Consider the following 19,197-nt stretch of genomic DNA (forward strand, 5'->3'; position numbering starts at 1 on the left):
GCGAAGGAGAAAAGGAAGATATATCCATCTGAATGCTTCCAAAGAATAGCAAGGAGAGATAAGAAAGCCTTCCCAAGAGGTCAGTGCAAAGAAATAGAGAAAAACAATAGCATGGTAAAGACTAGAGATCTCATCAAGAAAATTAGAGATACCAAGGGAACACTTCATGCAAAGATGGGCGCAATAAAGGACAGAAATGGTATGGCCCTAACAGAAGCAGAAGATATTAAGAAGAGGTGGCAAGAATACACAAAAGAACTATACAAAAACAGATCTTAATGACCCAGATAACTACGATTGTGTGATCACTCACCTCGAGCCAGACATCCTGGAGTGTGAAGTCAAGTGGGCTTTAGGAAACATCACTACAAACAAAGGTAATGGAGGTGGTAGAATTCCAACTGAGCTATTTCAAATCCTAAAAGATGATGCTGTGAAAGGGCTGCACTCAGTATTCCAGCAAATTTGGAAAATTCAGCAGTGGTTACAGGACTGGAAGAGGTCAGTTTACATTCGTATCCCAAATGCCCAAAGGATATTCAAACTACTGCACAGTTATCTCACATGCTAGCAAAGTAATGCTCAAAATTCTCCAAGTGAGGCTTCAATATTACATAACCAAGAACTTCCAGATGTTCAAGCTAGATTTGGAAATGGCAGAGGAACCAGAGATCAAATTGCCAGCATGCATTGGATCATAGAAAAAGCAAGAGAGTTCCAGAAAAGCATCTATCTCTCCTTCATTGACTGTGCTAAAACCTTTAGCTGTTTGGATCACAACAACCTATGCAAAATTCTTAGAAAGATAGGAATACCATACCACCTTACCTGCCTCCATTCGTATGAAGGTCAAGAGGCAACTGTTAGAACTGGGCATGAAACAAAGGACTGATTCAGAATTGGGAAAGGAGTACATCATGGTTGTATATTGTCACCCTGCTTATTTAACCTATATGCAGAGTGCATCATGAGAAATCCTGGACTGGATGAAGCACAAGCTGGAATCAAGATTGCTGGGAGAAATATCAATAACCTCAGATATGCAGGTGACAGCACCCTTGTCACGGAAAGCAAAGAGGAACTAAAGAGCCTCTTGATGAAAGTGAAAGAGGAGAGTGAAAAGGTTGGCTTAAAGCTCAACATTCAGAAAACTAAGATCATGGCATCTGGTCCCATCACTTCCTGGCAAATAGATGGGGGAACAATGGAAGCAGTGACAGACTTTATTTTCTTTTGCTCCAAAATCACTGCAGATGATGACTGCAGCCATGAAATTAAAAACACTTTCTCCTTGGAAGAAAAGCTATGACCAACCTAGACAGCATAATAAAAAGCGGAGACAATACTTAGCTGACAAGGGTCTGTCTAGTCAAGGCTATGGTTTTCCCAGTGGTCGTGTATGGATGTGAGAGTTGGACCATAAAGGAAGCTGAGCGCTGAAGAATTGATGTTTTGAACTGTGGTGTTGGAGAAGACTCTTGAGAGTCCCTTGGACTGCAAGGAGATCAGACTGGTCCATCCTAAAGGAACTCAGTCCTGAATATTCACTGGGAGGACTGATGGTGAAGCTGAAGCTCCAGTACTCTCACCACCTGATGCGAAGAGCTGACTCACTGGAAAAGACCCTGATGCTGGGAAAGACTGAAGGCAGGAGGAGAAGGGGACGACAGAGGGTGAGATGGTTGGATGGCGTCACTGACTCAATGGACATGAGTTTGAGGAACTCCGGGAGTTGGTGATGGACAGGGAGGCCTGGGGTGCTGTAGTCCATGGGGTCACAGAGAGGTGGGCACGACTGAGCGGCTGAACTGAGCTGAGATGATGCTGTGTGTCTCTGGAATCTTGGTCCACAGCCTGCTTCCCTCGGTCCTAGCAGAGGGGCAGGAGGACTGGCAGGTCTGTCTGGATGAGGCACCGGTGCCCACCGTGAGCCCCTCTCTGCCTTTTGTGTTTCGCTGAGAGGTAAAGCTTTGAGGCTCTGCCTCTGAGCCTCTGTGCTGTGAACAGTTAGGTAAAAGGTGGTCACTTCCACGCAGTGTCAAATGTGGGTTTTGAGAATGTTTTAGTGATTCCCAAGGAGTCACTTGGCAGGCTAGGTCCCTCAATAGCAGTGGTTGAGTGGGAGTACAGAACCTAGTAACGTTTGTCTCTTGGAGTAAGGAGGGCAGCATTCACTCAGTTGGCTATTTTTTAATGTAATGGAAACCCTGGCTAAGACGGTTACATAGAAATTGGGCTGTTTTATTTTTAACAACATTAAGAATACTCAGATCTTCTTTCTTTTTTAAAATTTTTTCTGTGTGTAGAAATTTAGGCTAAGATGAACTTGCTGCTAAACCTGCAGTCAGTGAGTATTTGCTCTGGGCCTTGTGTTTTATGGAGAATGGTTTTTGCTCTAGGGAGCTCAGTTTTTCAGGACTCCAGCCAGAGTGACGGCTGAGTGCAGCGCAGTGGCTGGGGAGCATGGGAGGCTCAGTTGAGAGGAAGGGGAGGGGGCTCACCAGAGTGGGCACAGCGGGTGGGTGTCTGCGGCCGGCTGGGGGAGCAGGGGCAGAGCAGAGCGTGGCCCAAACGCAGAGGTGTGAAAGGGCAAGGTGAGCGTGCGGCTGAGTGGACCTCTGTAGCTGATTGAGCCACCTGAGCTTCCCTAGCAGTTAGTAATCTAGCAACAGACAGAAGTGCCTTTATTCTAGATTATTCCTACCAGCTTTCTGATTTTTCTGACATAACACTAGTCTTAATAGTTGCGTAAAGTAGTGAATTTAAGAGCAGAAAGAACTGTCATATTCCTGCTCCCTAAATGTTCTCTGGAACGGCGTGAGGGTGGTGGGGAAGGAAAGCGGGGTGCTACAGGAGCCATCTTGGTGGTGACTGAGGTCACCTCTGCCCCCAGTGATCACCTGTCCAGGTTGTCCTGCCAGCCCCTACCCACGGTCATCGTTCTGGTGAGAATGGACGGATGACCATCCGATCAGAGGGTAGGAGACCCACTGCTGGATGCCTGAGACCCCTTGGTGATCATGGAGGTGAAAACTCACTGTGCTCACCGGTGTGGAGTTGGTTCTGCCGAGGGGGCTCTCGTGAACTCACTGTGCTCACCGGCATGGAGTTGGTCCTGCCGAGGGGTCTCTTGTGCAGTGTTGGTGATGGATGTACACACGTCCACTGACGCAGCTGTCTTTACTCAGGTGGTTCCAGCACCGGCCCCGCTGTCAAGGAGTGGTTTGTGTACGCCGGGAACCCACTGAGGCAGCCGGACCTCGTCAGGCCTCTGCAGATGAACATTCCAGGTACAGACAGCCTTGATTAAATGTCAGAGTTGTTCACCACATGATGCAGTAACGATATCTGTGGAAACATACCTTTCCAGAACTGCACACACACTGATTTTCATTTCTACCATGGGCCCAGGAGCAGTGTACCTAGTGAAGTTTAATACAGCAGAGGACAGGGCATTATGCAGACCTCCCCAGGCCCAGTTTGCTGAATCACCCTGCCTCACTCCCCTGCCTGCTGCCCACGGTCCATGCCAGGGGGAGAAGGAAACCAGGACCCCGTTAGTAAGCAGCTGCAAATTAGCACAGTTGGATTCTTGCTGCTCTGCTTAGGTCAATTCTTGTCTTGCTTCCATGATTGAAAGCGGGCTTGATGAACTGGGAAGAGGAGGTGAAGGAAAGTGTTTAACTGTAAAAATAAGATTTTTTCAAGGGCCATATCTTAAAACACAAAGTGGGAGGGGAGGAGAAAACAGAGTTCTCCTAAACATTATTTGAAGTAAATTCTTCGTGTGAGTTCCTAGTATCTGAAGACGGTCAAGTGTGTTTGACTATAGGAGACTGTTCTACACACAGACACTTGCAGAGAGGACAGAGGTTAGGGTTTATTTTAGTGGCCTTTCTTCTTGTTTCACAAAACAAATACTTCTCCAAAATTTTTATTTTGTATTCCATCTTTATGTGCTTTTAATTCTCTCAAGTCACTATTGTGTTCTGTCGCACAAGCCTATAATTTTCCAAATAAGAAACATTGTGAAACATGTTTCTTATAAGTGGAATTGTACAAGGAGTGAAGTGGAGGGAATGTTCCCTAATTCTCTCAGTTGGTAAGTGATATACTCAAACCTAAATATTAGTGTTTTAGAATTTCAAACCTAAAGGTACTTACCACAAAGACAATTTAAGATGAATTGACGCATTTTACAGCAAGAAGTACTTTTAAAGAATACCCAAAATCATTTCCCAGAAATGTCTAATATATATGTAATTTTCATTTTATAGTATCGTTCCAGAAATAATGTAGAAAGGGAATATTTGGCCTTTCATTATTATATTATGAGTTAATTTTAGAGGCCGCTCAATATAAGGTTTTAGTAAACTCTAAAGTTCACTCAGTTGTTGGAGAGACTGCTTCTGAGGCTTGTGGGCACGTGCTCCTTGGCACTGCTAGCTGCAGGTGTGTGCGTGTTGCACACCGGGACTGCACACGGGGCCTGTGCTTCCAGGAGTGGGAGCCCCCCCACCTACAGAGGGTGGGCATGCGTCTGCTGTCACTGGGACCCTGTTTGTGGGCTCTTGAACTTGTGTTGCAGGTGATTCAGATAAATGACTGTGTTCACACTTATGTTAATAACAATACAAAATAATAGGATTTATATATATATATATATATCTTCTCTATATCCATGAAGAAAAACGCCAGATGGTTTTTATTGTAGACTCATTTGAAAGCTGGATCATCCAGGTGCCTATCTCATGGTTTTCCATCACCCTGACAATGTGTATGTTAAGAGCAGTGGACTCCTGCTGCTTGACCCTCGCCTTCCACAGGCCCTCGGAAGGCTGTACCTTGAAATTTGGCTTCCTTTCCCCCAACCTGCCCCTCACAGGGTCCCTGCCTCTGTGCATCACCCCCAGCCGCCTCCCTTACTGACACACGCTGCATTTTGTGCTGCAAGTCTCGGACCACACAGCAGGCAAGCATCTGACATAGCTTTTTATCTCCAAAACTGGAGATTCTTCTTTAGGCAACATGTAGGTGATTTTTTCTGTCTTTGCAGAGCCTCTTTTTGGTCATTTTAAGTATATCCTTATTTTATAAACCTCGGAAAGCTGATTGCACACATCTAATTGGTAGTTTGTCCATCTGGAATGATTTTTAAAGCATTCAAGTATCCGAGAGTAGGCTTAGTATTTCTTGGCTGTATAAAGAGGTGACTTACCAGCACCTTGCAGATCCTCTTAGATGATTGTTTTATAAAATGAAACAAGTTGTCATTCACAGTAATTACCTCCTTCCCTGTCCCTCTGGGCAGCACTCTGGGGCTTGCTCATTTCTGAGAAGCTCTGAGACTTTCCTGTCCGTGAATTCACACAGAAGCCTTTGCCAAGTGACATAATTTGACTTTTGAAGCTGATCTGTTTCAGGAGCAATGCAATTGGGACCTATAGACGAAATCCCAGCTGCCCATGGAACTCTGGGTGAAACGTGGGGGCCGCCCTTAATCCTTCCTGGCAGAGTCCCGCGACTGTCTCACACCGTGACATGTTTCCATTTTGCTGCTTCTGACTATTTAAAAATGTGAAAATCTTTTATTCATAATTTCTGCATATAAAACCCAGGAAAATGGATCTTACACAGTTTTGGCAGCTGTTTCTTTTGCACAGTGTACTTTAAAACCCTCTAGTCCAGGAAAATAAGAGCCAACTACCAGAGTAGACGGGTGGTGTTTTCGCCAAGCACCCCGTCACAGCCACGTCCGTCTCACTCCCTCGGACGGCACAGCTGAGCACAGGAGGAAAAAGCCCCCCTTTCCCACACAGTGTAGCCATTTAGAGAAAGAGGGATGTTTTCAAGGAAATACATACATGCTGACCTTTTGGGATTTCTGCTTGTTTAAACCAGGAAGTTCTGTTAATGTTTACTTTCCAGTTGCTTTAAGTGTAAAAGCCCAAGGAAGTCAGCAAGGAAAGAGGTCAGTGCCCTTTATTTCTTTGTTTCTGAGAAGCGTGTTATAACTTGCTTAGTACAAAGAAAAATGGTAAATGGACTTTTTTTTTTTTTTTTTAACTAGGGGGAGCGCCTAGTTTGAGACAGCTGTGGCTGAGCCACGAGCCGGGAGCCCAGGCCCAGCGCTGGGACACACTGCTGGCCTGCTTTGACCTCTCATCCTCGCGAGAAGAACTGCAGGCGGTTGAGCGCCCCTTTCAGGCACTCTGCTGCCTCCTGGTCTACCTGTTCGTGCAGGTAGCCTCACCCCTGGCTGTGGCTGCTGCAGCCACCCCTCGCTCCTGGCCCTTGACTTTTGGGGGGTGTGGTGGTCTGGGGTGGCACTGAGGGCTGGTCCCCTGCCCCGTCTCTGCCCAGTGTCTTTCATAAAAAGTGAGGGTTCTGTGTGGCCGTACATTTGAGGAGCCCTGTCAGCTGCCAGCATAGAAGTGGGCTCTGCACCTACCTGTGATAGAAGCCTGAGGTGTCTGACAGGTCCAGGCCCTGGTGCACTTTGCTCAAGATGGCCCGGCTTTGTAGAGCGTGGACTGTCCTGTGTCCCTGTTTGGATGGTGGTTACCACAAACATGGTGTATTTAAGCCACCCTTCAGTTCAGTTCAGTTCAGTCGCTCAGTCGTGTCCGACTCTCCGCGACCCCATGAATCACAGCACGCCAGGCCTCCCTTAGTGAGTTTTAATTTTACTGCCTCCTCACTGGTTTCACATGCACCAGGACGAGCTTTTGTTTTGAGTAGAACTTTGTTTGCACCAGACTCAGCAAACTATGTATCAGTAAATGATCGCAGGGTTGTTTACTGTTTAAACGAAAATACGTTTCTTTTACTGCTTTTACTAAATGCGCGTGCGTGTATTATCGGTTAGTGCTTTCTTTCCCTTGTTCATGAATCTGCAGGTGCTAAGGTGGACACAGTGGGGGTTGGGAGCCGGTCAGTGGCCAGCAGCTGAGTTTTCTTCTCAGGACTGTGTGTGACTATATGGAAATGGATGTGTCCTTGGGTAGCCTTGTGTTAGCATTAGGGCTGCATTTTGCATTTCTTCTTCCAGCAGGAGAGAGAGGTCCTAGAGCCCCTGCGCAGTCACTTGACAAAGCTCTGCTTTCTTGTCAGCTGTGCAAGTGACTGTTGGCTATGAAAATTCACTTCCAGCAGGAAAGTATCCCCCATCACAGAACAGTCACTTTACATGTCAAGTATTTGTATAAACCTGAGGCTAGACAAGTACCAGAAGTAAAATTTCCACTTTTACCTTCTTACTACTAGTAATTGCCTTTTAAATGAGATCTTTTTAGTGTAAGTCAGCATGAGATAGACTCATTGTTGGTTGACTTTAAAGGATACATTCAAACTGGAACTTTTAAAATAGAAAACAAATCAATGCATCAGTGTTATCCCTTAGAGTAAAAGGTACTATACTGTGTTGTTATTCATAAAGATAACTATTCTCTCTTTAGATTAATAACTATAATCTCTTTAGATTAATAAGGCTGGCAATGGCAAGCCACTCCAGTACTCTTGCCTAGAAAATCCCATGGACAGAGGAGCCTGGTAAGCTGCAGTCCGTGGGGTCGCTACGAGTCAGACATGACTGAGCGACTTCACTTTCACTTTTCACTTTCACATGTTGGAGAAGGAAATGGCAACCCACTCCAGTGTTCTTGCCTGGAGAATCCCAGGGATGGGGGAGCCTGGTGGGCTGCCGTCTATGGGGTCAAACAGAGTCGGACACAACTGAAGTGACTTAGCAGCAGCAGCAGTATACTTTTGTATAGTTAAGCTTAAATTAGGTGCCATGCAGGATAAATGCATACTGTTTAGTGTACAAAGCATACAAAGAAACAAAACCCTCATTGGTTAACTTTTGAGTCTTAACTTGGTTAACTCATTTTTCACTTGGAGTCCAACCTCCAAGTTAACATTTTTTATTAGAGGCTTATTTGAGAAACTTTTCTGGAAGGGTAATTTTGCATCATAGAAAGTTTGCATATTTTTTATAATCATGGTAGAGCAAATACTTTATCATAATAATCTCCACTATGTGAAGTTTCAAAAAAATTGGTATTACTAAGAATCTTGTCTCCTCTGATATGTTATCAGTTCAGTTCAGTCGTTCAGTTGTGTCCGACTCTTTGCGACATCATGGACTGCAGCATGTCAGGCCTCCCTGTCCATCACCAACTCCTGGAGTTTACCCAAACTCATGTCCATTGAATCGGTGGATATCCATCTCATCCTCTGTTGCCACCTTCTCCTCCAGCCTTCAATCATTCCCAGCATCAGGGTCTTTCCAAATGAGTCAGCTCTTCACATCAGGTGGCTAAAGTATTGGAGTTTCAGCTTCAACACCAGTCCTTCCAATGGACACTCAGGACTGATCTCCTTTAAGGTAGACTGGTTGGATCTCCTTGCTGTCCAGGGGACTCTCAAGAGTCTTCTCCAACACCACAGTTCAAAAGCATCAATCCTTTGGTGCTCAGTTTTCTTTACAGTCCGACTCTCACATCCATACATGACTACTGGAAAAACCATAGCTTTGACTCGATGGACCTTTGTTGGCAAAGTAATGTCTCTGCTTTTTAATAAGCTGTCTAGGTTGATCATAACTTTCCTTCCAAGGAGTAAGCGTAGATTTGCTAATTACAAAGATAGTGGCAGAGTATGAAATCGATAAACTGAAAAAGTATGATGAAATGTGTGGTTTTTTTTGGCTGCATTGTTGGCATGCAGGATCTTAGTTCCCCAACCAGGGATCAAACCCATGTGCCCTGCAGGGGTAGCACAGAGTCTTAACCACTGGATCACCAGGGAAGTCCAGGAGTGATTCTCTTTTTGTAGGCTGGTTTTTTAAAATCAGCTTTCTGCAAAAGATGCTAATGGCAAGAAGTAGTAGTAACTATATGCCAACAAACCTGTCTAGGAGAGTGGTGAGGGCTTATGAGTTTAAAGCAAAATATTCTCCACTTGGTCTTGCTTTTGTAGGTTGAGATCTTTTTCTTGGTCATGAGTGCTGCACATTTGTAGATTTCTTGCTTTTTCTGCGACATAATTATAGCTTCATTTATACAAAGGCAACAACTGCTTTGGAATAAAGGTGGAGATGGATGGTGACGGGACCAGTGCAGCATTTGCTGGCTGAGCCCCCGACCCTGTAAGGAGGGCGTGGAGGTGCTGCTGGGGCCGGGCCCCACCCGTTTGTGGGCTCTGCCCCCTCATTCCCAGGCTAGGTGTCTCTGTCTCTCCCAGCTTCTCACTCACACTTCGGTGGGACTTTCTGATTTCGCAAAGGATGGGAAGAGATGCATATTTGGGGAATCCTGGTTTCTTGTAAATGGGGATCCAAAGACACAGTTGACATCTGGGGCTCACAAGCATGGGTGTTTGTCCCAGCTCTGATCACCCTAGGTCAGGCTAGCTGTGGGTGCTTTCTGTCTGCAAACCCCGCAATTGTCAGCTCTGGAAATTTGTGTTAACCCTTGAGGACCTACATTGCTCCAAGGCTCAGATTTGGCCATAGCACAGGCTTCCCACAGGAGTTCTGGAGCGTTCTGCCTTGCTCATGAGTACCAGGCTCTACTGCCCAGCCTGGCTCTGGTTGACATGGAGATTTATACACCAGGGACTATGGATTGGGGGAGAAAAGACCCCACCCACCTCCAGGGATGTCTCTTCTGCCTTTGGTGTGAATGTGTGTGTATGAGAGTGTGTGTGCTCTGCTGCCCCAGGCGTGTGTGTGTGTGTATGAGAGTGTGTGTGCCCTGCTGTCCTGGATGTGTGCGTGTGTGTGTATGCTCATGTGTGCTCTGCTGCCACAGGCGTGTGTGTGTGTTTATGAGAGTGTGTGTGCCCTGCTGTCCTGGATATGTGCGTGTGTGTGTATGCTCGTGTGTGCTCTGCTGCCACAGGCGTGTGTGTGTGTACACACACATATGTGCACATTCACTCTCCTGGGCCTGTGTGTGTGCTTTGCTGCCCTGAGCCTGTCTGTGCTTTGCCTCCCCCATTGTGTGTGTGTGTGTGTGTGTGTGCACACGTGCATGCTCAGCTGTTCATGTGAGAGTGTGTGTGTGCCTTGCTGCCCCAGGGAGGTGTGTTTGCTTTGCTGCTCTGAGCGTGCACGCATGTATGTGTATGCACACATGTGCTCTCCAGAGCCTGTGTGTGTGCTTTGCCACCACGAGTGTGCATGTTTGTGTGTGTGCACGTGGGCACATGCTGTCCTGTGTGTGTATATGTGTGCACTTTGCTGCCCTGAGCATGTGCACACGTGCATGTATCTGCTGCTGCTGCTAAGTCGCTTCAGTCGTGTCCGACTCTGTGTGACCCCATGGACGGCAGCCCACCAAGCTCCCCCGTCCCTGGGATTTTCCAGGGAAGAGCACTGGAGTGGGTGCCATCGCCTTCTCCTGCATGTGTCTCTATTTGTATATATATGTGCACATGCGCAGTCCTGTGCATGTGTGTATTTTGCTGCCATGACCGTGCACGCATGTGTGTGTGTGTACATGTGCACGTGCTGTCCTCTGTGTGTGCACTTTGCTGCCGAGTATGCACGCATGTATGTGTATTGTGTGTGCATGTACATGGGCATGCACTGCCCTCCATTTGTACTTTGTTGCCCTTAGGAAGCACATGTGGTATGGGTGCACATGCATGTGTGTGTGTGTGTGCATGTGAAGTGTCCTGTGTGTGCACTTTGCTGCCCTGAGCGTGCACGCGTGTATGTGTATGTGTGTGTGGACGTGTGCACTTTGCTGCCCTGAGCGTGCACGCGTGTATGTGTATGTGTGTGTGGACGTGTGCACTTTGCTGCCCTGAGCGTGCACGCGTGTATGTGTATGTGTGTGTGGACGTGTGCACTTTGCTGCCCTGAGCGTGCACGCGTGTATGTGTATGTGTGTGTGGACGTGTGCACTTTGCTGCCCTGAGCGTGCACGCGTGTATGTGTATGTGTGTGTGGACGTGTGCACTTTGCTGCCCTGAGCGTGCACGCATGTATGTGTATGTGTGTGTGGACGTGTGCACTTTGCTGCCCTGAGCGTGCACGCGTGTATGTGTTTGTGTGTATATGTGCATGCACTGTTGTCTGTGTGTGCACTTTGCTGCCCTGAGTGCGTGCGTGTGTGTGTTTTGCTGCTCTGAGCGTGCATGCATGTGTGTGTGTGCGCGCATGTGTACATGCGCACACGCAGCCCTGTGTGTGTGTGCACTTTGCCTCCAAGCGTGCGTGTGCGTCTGTGTGTGTGCACGTGCTGTCCTGTGCCTGTGTTCTCCCACGGCTGATGCTGGCTTTCTCTCCATGCAGGTGGACACTCTCTGTCTGGAAGATTTGCACGCTTTCATTGCGCAGGCCCTGTGCCTCCAAGGAAAGCCCACTGTGGAGCTGGCAGACTTGGAGGTACTGACTGTCATCACCCTGGGGACAGCCCGCCTGACCACAGGCCGGCACACTGGCCAGCGTTCTGTAAATTTGGTTGGTGTTCCACAGGAAAGGTCCCATGACTCCCTCACTCTGTAACTGGAAAGTTTGCCTTTTGATCCCCTTGACCCATTTGGCACATCTCCTCCCCCTCCCTCTGGCAACCACCACTCTGTTCTTTGTATCTGTGAGTTTGTGGTTTTTTGTTTGTTTTTTGTCTTGTTTTCAAATTCCACATAGAAGTGAAAGCGTGTCATTTGTCTTTCTCTGACTTATTTCCCATAGCATCATGCCCTCAATTCATGTCGTCACACATAACAAGGTTTTATTCTTTTCTTATGTTCCATCATGTGTGTGTGTGCGTGCATGCATGCACAGACACGCACACACGTGTGCACATGCCAGTTGCTTTATCCATTGCGCTCACTGATGGATGCTTAGGCCGTCCTGCTCGTCTTGGCTGTTGTGAGTAGTGCCGCGGTGAACATGGGGGTGCATGTCTCCTCACGGTAGTCTTTTTGTTTTTTGCAGGTAAATCCTAGGAGTGGAATTGCTGAATCATAGAGTATTTCTGTTTTTAAGTTTTAAGAGCCTCCGTACTGTTTTCCACAGTGACCTCACTACTTTATATTCCCACCAACAGTGCATAAGGCACTTTCCCTTTTCTCCACCTCCTCTCCAGCATTTGTTATTTCTTGTTGTTTTCATGATGGCCATTCTAACAGATCCGAGGTGATAGCTCACTGTGGTTTTGATCTGCATTTCTCTGATGATTAGCAGCATTGAGCATCTTTTCATTTGCTTGTTGGCCATCTACATGTTTTCTTTGGAACAAGGTCTATTCAGGTCTTCTGCTGAATTTAAATCAGATTGTTCAGTTTTTTGGTTGTTGAGTTGTATGAGGTATTTATGTATTTTGAATATCAGACAAATGTTTTGCAAATAATTTCTCCCATTCAGTGCGTTTTCTTCTCATTTTGTTGATGGTTTCCTTTGCTGTGCAGAAGCCTTTTTTTCCTTTTCTTGTTTTCATTTTTATGAGGTATAGTTGATGTACGACATTATATAAGTTACAGGCATACACCACAGTGATTCGCAGTGTTAAAGGTTATATCCCACTTATGGTTTTTATAGTTCCTGTGAAATATTGGCTTTATTCCCTGTGTTGTACAATATATCCTTGTAGCCTATTTATCTTTGTATGAAGTAGTTCGTATCTTTTTTTTTTTTGGTACCTTTTAATCTGCAAAAGCATTTTAGCTTGAGGTGCCCTCACTTGTTTCTTTTACAAACCCCACCCGTAGGTTGTGGTGCGTGTCCTGGGTGGGCAACTGGGCATCCCAAGACGCCATGCCCCACTCGCTCTGCTTGGGGGCACCTGTTCCCCAGCCCCTGCCCTGTGGAATGCCTGTTCCCAGGCCAGCTGGGCAGCAGAGCCCACACAGCCCGTGCAGAGCCTCTTCCCAGCTCCAGGGCTGGAGGCAGGGCTCACTGGCTGCCTGGTCCTGCTGCTCTGAGCTCAGATCTGCATGTGCTCCTGCCCCTTCCTTTTGCTCAGACTCTTCACACCTGGGGCAGATCCGAGGTAGCTCAGGTTCTCCCAGGGGTGAGGCTTTTGAAACTCAGAGGCCAGAACTTGACAGGTTTACCTTTCCCTGTCCCATGTGCTTATTGACGGTGCCAAGTCTTAGGTGACGAAAGAGAGGGGAGGAGGGTGGGATCATGGTTAGTGCTTCAGACTTGATCTTACTATGTCGCTTGTAAAGGTTTGCCTTTTGCCATCCTTTGAGTCCTGGGTCCTTTCTGCAACTCTCTACTTGTAAACCTAATGGTAGATTTCATGGTGGTCATGGCCATGGATCAGCCTGCCTTCTGACTGGGGCACGTGAGGCTGGAAGAGCTGCCTGGGATGAGGTGATGGAGGAGGTGAGTCCTGCTCTGAAGCCCTAGGCCGCTGTGTGTGTCCGGGTGACCGCGTCAGAGCCGGGCTGAGGAGACGGTCGGGACGGCGGGCTTCGTGCCGCAGGACGTGCATGGGCTTTGCTGCTCCCAGAGTCATTTCCTCCTTCATGTAGTTTTTCATGAGGAAGACACTTGGCTTCAGGCCGAACTGCACGCGCTCTTCTTTCCTGCATTCCTGGGTTCTTTCTATAAGCTGCAGACACTCCAGTAGAATCTGTTTTTCCTGTTTATTATCCAGGGTCCTCCATTCTGAACCTCAGACATGGGTCAGGACTAAGTTGGAAGTCATGTGTGTGTTCAGAGGCTGCCTCCTCAGTGTCCTGCGCCATCAGGCTGTAGATAAGGCAGTTACAGTTGAGAGGCCTGTCAGTCCTGGTAGACCCAGCTTGCCTGAGACAGCCACTAACCTTGGCTGGGGGTAGATTTTGTTGCTGCACATGGTGAGTTCAGAAAACTTGCAGTTGTTTCTGCTGGGACTATGGTATTTTAGTGATGTTTCAGGGTGTAGCAGCCAGCCCAGTCCTATGACAGGCAGCCCTTGCCAGTGTGTCTCTTACTTCATTTTACCCTCTCCTCCTTTTGTTGCTCGCAAGTATCCATTTAAATTCTAGGAGTGTATCTCAACACAGTTTGCATTCACCTGCGTTAAAGGTGAAACATAAAAGTGACCTTGGATGGGAACAGACTGCGCAGAGGAGAGCTGGTTTTTATTTCGCTCGCTGGGGGCAGGAGCCACGTAACAAGTGCTCGCCCGCCCAGGCCTCAGCGTTCTCACCGCAGCACCTGTCCTTCATGGAGGCCCCATGTTCACCAGACCCATTCCTGCCCCGGTGCCTTGTGAGGAAGAAGAGATTTCTGGACACGCTTCTGCTGGGTTCCTTGTTAAACCAAACCTCGATCTGATTTCTTTTTCCCTCTGAGACAGGATCAGAAGATGGTAGGTTTCCCCACATAGCCTTCACGTGTCACTTATTTGCATGTGAACCCAACAGCTATTTTTAAAGTACCCACTGGCTGACACGTTTGCCCCACCGTGTTCTCACAGGCTTGTGTGTCAGAGAAACGTGGGCGAGTTACTCCCCACTCACAGTTACGTGGCTCAGGGCCCACCGTGTCACGTCCAGGTCCTCGGCAGACGTGGGCTTTGCTCTGCTGGTTCCCGTCTTCCTCCCCTGCACACTCTTGCACATGTCACACAGATGAACCTGTCTCCTGCGTGTTCACACACCTGCCTGTTGGCCCACAACTCTCCCTGTCCTGAGGATGCGTGCTAGGCCATGGCTGTGTGACTGGAGTTCAGACGCCCGCCACTGGCCCCACCGCTTCAGGCCACCTCCTCCCTCTGTGGACGCCGCTTTCTCACCATGTCACATCCCGTTTCATGGTATGGGCGGCACCGAACAGGGATGGGAGGTTTGGAAGTCTAAGCTGGGGAGCTGCTGGGCTCCAGGAGAATACCAGTGTTTGGTTCGAGCCAGCAGTATTTTCTAGCCCGTGTGCCCCCTGTTGAGGACAGAGTGTCTGAGTGTGACTCACACACAGACAGGTGGGCGTGTGCCAGACAGTGTCCTTCAGCCAATTAAAGTCTTCTTTGGAGAATGAGACGTGTAAGGAGGAGGATAGGTGCAACGTGAGAAGCCTCCAGGGAGGAGCTCGCTGGCTGGGCGGCCTCTGCCCTTGGGAGCTGTGTGACCCTATCCAGTCCAAAGGGCTGCGAGCAGCCGCTGCTCCTTGTGTGCCTGCTGGTGAGCTTCAGGCCCCTCGGGCTGGTGTGGCACAGTCGTGCCCAACCGCAGCCACAGAGAACTTTGGTGTAGAACCTATAAAGTCTAGCTGGCCTTTCAGACCAGGGAAACTCAAGAGTGTGCTCTTGTTTTGTTTTCTGGTGAGTGGTGACATGTCTGCAGTTCTCTCCTCCCCCTGCCTGGGTTTCCACCTGCTTTTAAGACAGTCGCTCTGGTGAAGCAATGCCTGAAACAGCTGATTTAGGGGCTTCAGTGTATGCATAACTGCTAGTGAGCCCCAGTTGTGATAACCGCCACACAGGGGAGTATCCGCTGCTCAGTGTTCACCCTGAGGCTTTGCAGCAGAAGAGCTGGCTTTTCTGGTGTCTGTGTCCACCACCTCAGCAGGAAGTGCTCAGGAATCAGCTCCTCCCTGTCTTCATTCCAAAGCATGAAGACATGCTTAACTCCTACTTCCTAAACATGGGTCATATCCTCTATCATTTTATCGGTGAAGCCTTACCTTAGCCACATGGAATTATCCATGCTCACCAGCGACTCTGACTCTGGATTCAGGGCCAGCCTTTTGCCACACTGACTTGTCCCCAGGTCATGGTTCTTTCAGGAAGAAGAGTTGCTGTGTGGCTCTCCCAGTTGCCAGAAGAGGCCCTCAAGCCTCATGTTTTCATTCTGCTCTTTTGACACAAACAAGTATTTATTTTTGGAGTACAGGCTTGGTTTAACATTTGAAAACCAGTGTGATTGCCTTCATTAGCACCATGCATTTTGCAGAGAATGTATTGGTTGAATTCAGTTACTGTTTGTGGTGAACAGTCTCAGCAGACTAGGACTGGAAGAGTTTTCTTAATCTGAGAAAGAGTGTCTACAACAGAAGTCAGACTTTATAGTGAAATAGTGGAAGCTTTTCCACTATGGTGTGTGTGAGTCAGGGGTGCCACCTTTCACCAACTTGCCTTACATTGAAGGATAGAATAAAACTGTCAGTATTGACAGGTGGTGTGATTGTGTTTACGGGAATCCAAATCTATAGAGCGATGATTAGACTCACTACACAGATTTATCGGGGGCTAGTGCAGAGTTGACAGGCATAATTCAGGTATATTCTACAAAAACAAACAAGTAAAGATGACCACCACATTTGCTGTGTTTACGCTTAACATCAAAGGAAAAAAGCGAAACATTTAGGAAAAGCAGCAGTGGGACAGAATCCCACTCTGAGAGCCATAAAGCTGTGCTGACACAATGCACTTCTGAGTGAGAACAGGCTGCCTGTTGAAAGGTGCCACTGTCTCCAGACTGATTACATGCTAAGAGTGTCCCAGCCAGCACTGAATGCAGCGGCATTTAACAGCACAGAGGGTGAGCAATGTAGAAACCCCAGCGCTGCATACAGTGGTGTATAACAGCGCAGGGGTGAACAGTGTAGAAACCCCAGCGCTGCATACAGTGGTGTATAACAGCGCAGGGGTGAACAGTGTAGAAACCCCAGCGCTGCATACAGTGGTGTATAACAGCGCAGGGGTGAACAGTGTAGAAACCCCAGCGCTGCATACAGTGGTGTATAACAGCGCAGGGGTGAACAGTGTAGAAACCCCAGCGCTGCAAACAGCAGCATTTAACAGCACAGAGGGTGAGCAATGTAGAAACCCCAGCACTGCATACAGTAGTGTATAACAGCGCAGGGGTGAACAGTGTAGAAACCCCAGTGCTGCATACAGTGGTGTGTGACAGCACAGGGGTGAACAGTGTAGAAACCCCAGCGCTGCAAACAGCAGCATTTAACAGCACAGAGGGTGAGCAATGTAGAAACCCCAGCGCTGCATACAGTGGTGTATAACAGCGCAGGGGTGAACAGTGTAGAAACCCCAGCGCTGCATACAGTGGTGTATAACAGCGCAGGGGTGAACAGTGTAGAAACCCCAGCGCTGCATACAGTGGTGTATAACAGCGCAGGGGTGAACAGTGTAGAAACCCCAGTGCTGCATACAGTGGTGTATAACAGCGCAGGGGTGAACAGTGTAGAAACCCCAGCGCTGCAAACAGCAGCATTTAACAGCACAGAGGGTGAGCAATGTAGAAACCCCAGCACTGCATACAGTGGTGTATAACAGCGCAGAGGTGAACATTGTAGAAACCCCAGCACTGCATACAGTGGTGTGTAACAGCACAAGGGTGAAGAGTGTAGAAACCCCAGCGCTGCATACAGTGGTGTGTAACAGCACAGGGGTAAACAGTGTAGAAACCCCAGCGCTGCATACAATGGTGTATAATAGCGCAGGGGTGAACAACCTAGAAACCCCAGCACTGCACACAGTGGTATGTAACAGCACAGGGGTGAAGAGTGTAGAAACCCCAGCGCTGCATACAGCAGCATATAACAGCACAGAGGGTGAGCAATGTAGAAACCCCAGCACTGCATACAGTGGTGTGTAACAGCGCAGGGGTGAACAGTGTAGAAACCCCAGCACTGCATACAGTGGTGTATAATAGCACAGGGGTGAACAGCCTAGAAACCCCAGCACTGCATAGAGTGGTGTGTAACAGCACAGAGGGTGAGCAGTATAGAAACCCCAGCGCTGCATACAGTGGTGTGTAACAGCACAGAGGGAGAACAACCTAGAAACCCCAGCACTGCATACAGTGGTGTATGACAGCACAGGAGTGAACAGTGTAGAAACCCCAGCACCGCATTCAGTGGTGTATAACAGCGCAGAGGGTGAGCAGTGTAGAAACCCCAGCACTGCATACAGTGGTATATAACAGTGCAGGAGTGAACAGTGTAAAAACCCCAGCACTGCATACAGTGGTGTATAACAGCACAGGAGTGAACAGTGTAGAAACCCCAGCACTGCATACAGTGGTGTATAACAGCACAGGAGTGAACAGTGTAGAAACCCCAGCACTGCATACAGTGGTGTATAACAGCGCAGAAGGAGAACAACCTAGAAACCCCAGCACTGCATACAGTGGTGTGTAACAGCGCAGAGGGTGAACAACCACTCCAGCTTCAGCCCCGAGAAGCCCAGGCCTGTGTGTGCTGTAGTTTGTTGGACCTTTTTGGCGAGCAGGCCCATGCACACTTGAGTCGTTGTGTAACACCACTTTCGGGCTGTGGGAATGACTGGCAGCTTCTGCGGTGCTGATGCCACTTGCTTTGTGGCCCAGGTGCTTGTCGTCTGGTTTGTTTGAAAATTCAGATGGTCTGCAGAGGATCTCTGCTTTGGGAGGTGGTTTACATCTATTAAAATTTACTTTATAAAAGTGACAGAGAAATGTATAAGAACTGAAGAAATTGACTCTCTTACAGGTAAACCTACTTCACAAGAGAATTGCCGCCAGCCCTCAGTCAGTACGTAATGTCTGCGTCGGTTCAGCAGATCTCGAGCAGCCTTGGTGGGTGCGCTGGCCTGGGCTGAGCTGCCTCCTTCACACAGCCCATAGTGCCTCCCTGGGGCCAGGCACTGCAGGGGCTGCAGGAGGTGGAGAGAGTAGGGCCCCGACCACAGCCGTCCCACAGGGTCAGGCGGGCTTCTGAACACTTGAAATGGCTGGGGCATCTGAGAAATGGAGCAATTAACCTTACTGCACTTAAATTCAAGCCCCACCTGGGGCCCCGCTGTTGGCCTGGGCAGTGCCTTTTGAGATGGACAGTACCGTGTATGGGCACACAGGGCAGGGGCTCTGTGGCTGGAAATAGGCGGTGGGGGCAGAATGCTGATGGCAGCGAGGGCTCAGTAGCCTGGGGAGACCCCGATCCACTGAGGGGTCGCGACCACATTTCTTCCAGTAGGGAAATGAAACATGACTTAGAAAAGGGATGAAACGTCAGTCTTTTTCCTGGTTTATTTCAGTTCTGTGAACTACGTGAGGTATGTAAGGATGTTGACAATCACTGCTGTTTACTTTGAACAACACAGATCCATCTGATGCTAACAGACTGAGTGGAACTTCCCTTATTAATAAAACCCTGTGGACACTTGCTTGTGGTCAGTTCACTGTTTATGGTCAGCACAGACCACAAATGCCAGAAACGTGAGTGACTGAGGTGAACGGTATCTCTGCAGGTCTCTA

At 48.3% G+C, this 19,197-nt stretch overlaps 1 protein-coding gene across 7 annotated transcripts in view; it reads left to right on the plus strand.

Moving 5' to 3' along the window:
- The window catches only part of FAM120B (family with sequence similarity 120 member B), a 97,888-nt gene that overhangs the window by 39,895 nt on the left and 38,796 nt on the right, over positions 1 to 19,197 (plus strand). For all 7 annotated transcript variants that reach the window (XM_055433095.2, XM_055433098.2, XM_055433092.2 and 4 more), the window contains 3 exons: positions 3,189 to 3,290; positions 6,071 to 6,243; positions 11,306 to 11,398. In XM_055433095.2, coding sequence (XP_055289070.2) covers positions 3,189 to 3,290; positions 6,071 to 6,243; positions 11,306 to 11,398 — 368 coding nt within the window. The remainder of the gene's footprint in view (positions 1 to 3,188; positions 3,291 to 6,070; positions 6,244 to 11,305; positions 11,399 to 19,197) is intronic.

The sequence above is a fragment of the Moschus berezovskii genome, chromosome 10, assembly GCF_049115385.1.
Source record: "Moschus berezovskii isolate FMDL1 chromosome 10, NW_MosBer_1.0, whole genome shotgun sequence".
Taxonomy (NCBI): Eukaryota; Metazoa; Chordata; class Mammalia; order Artiodactyla; family Moschidae; genus Moschus; species Moschus berezovskii.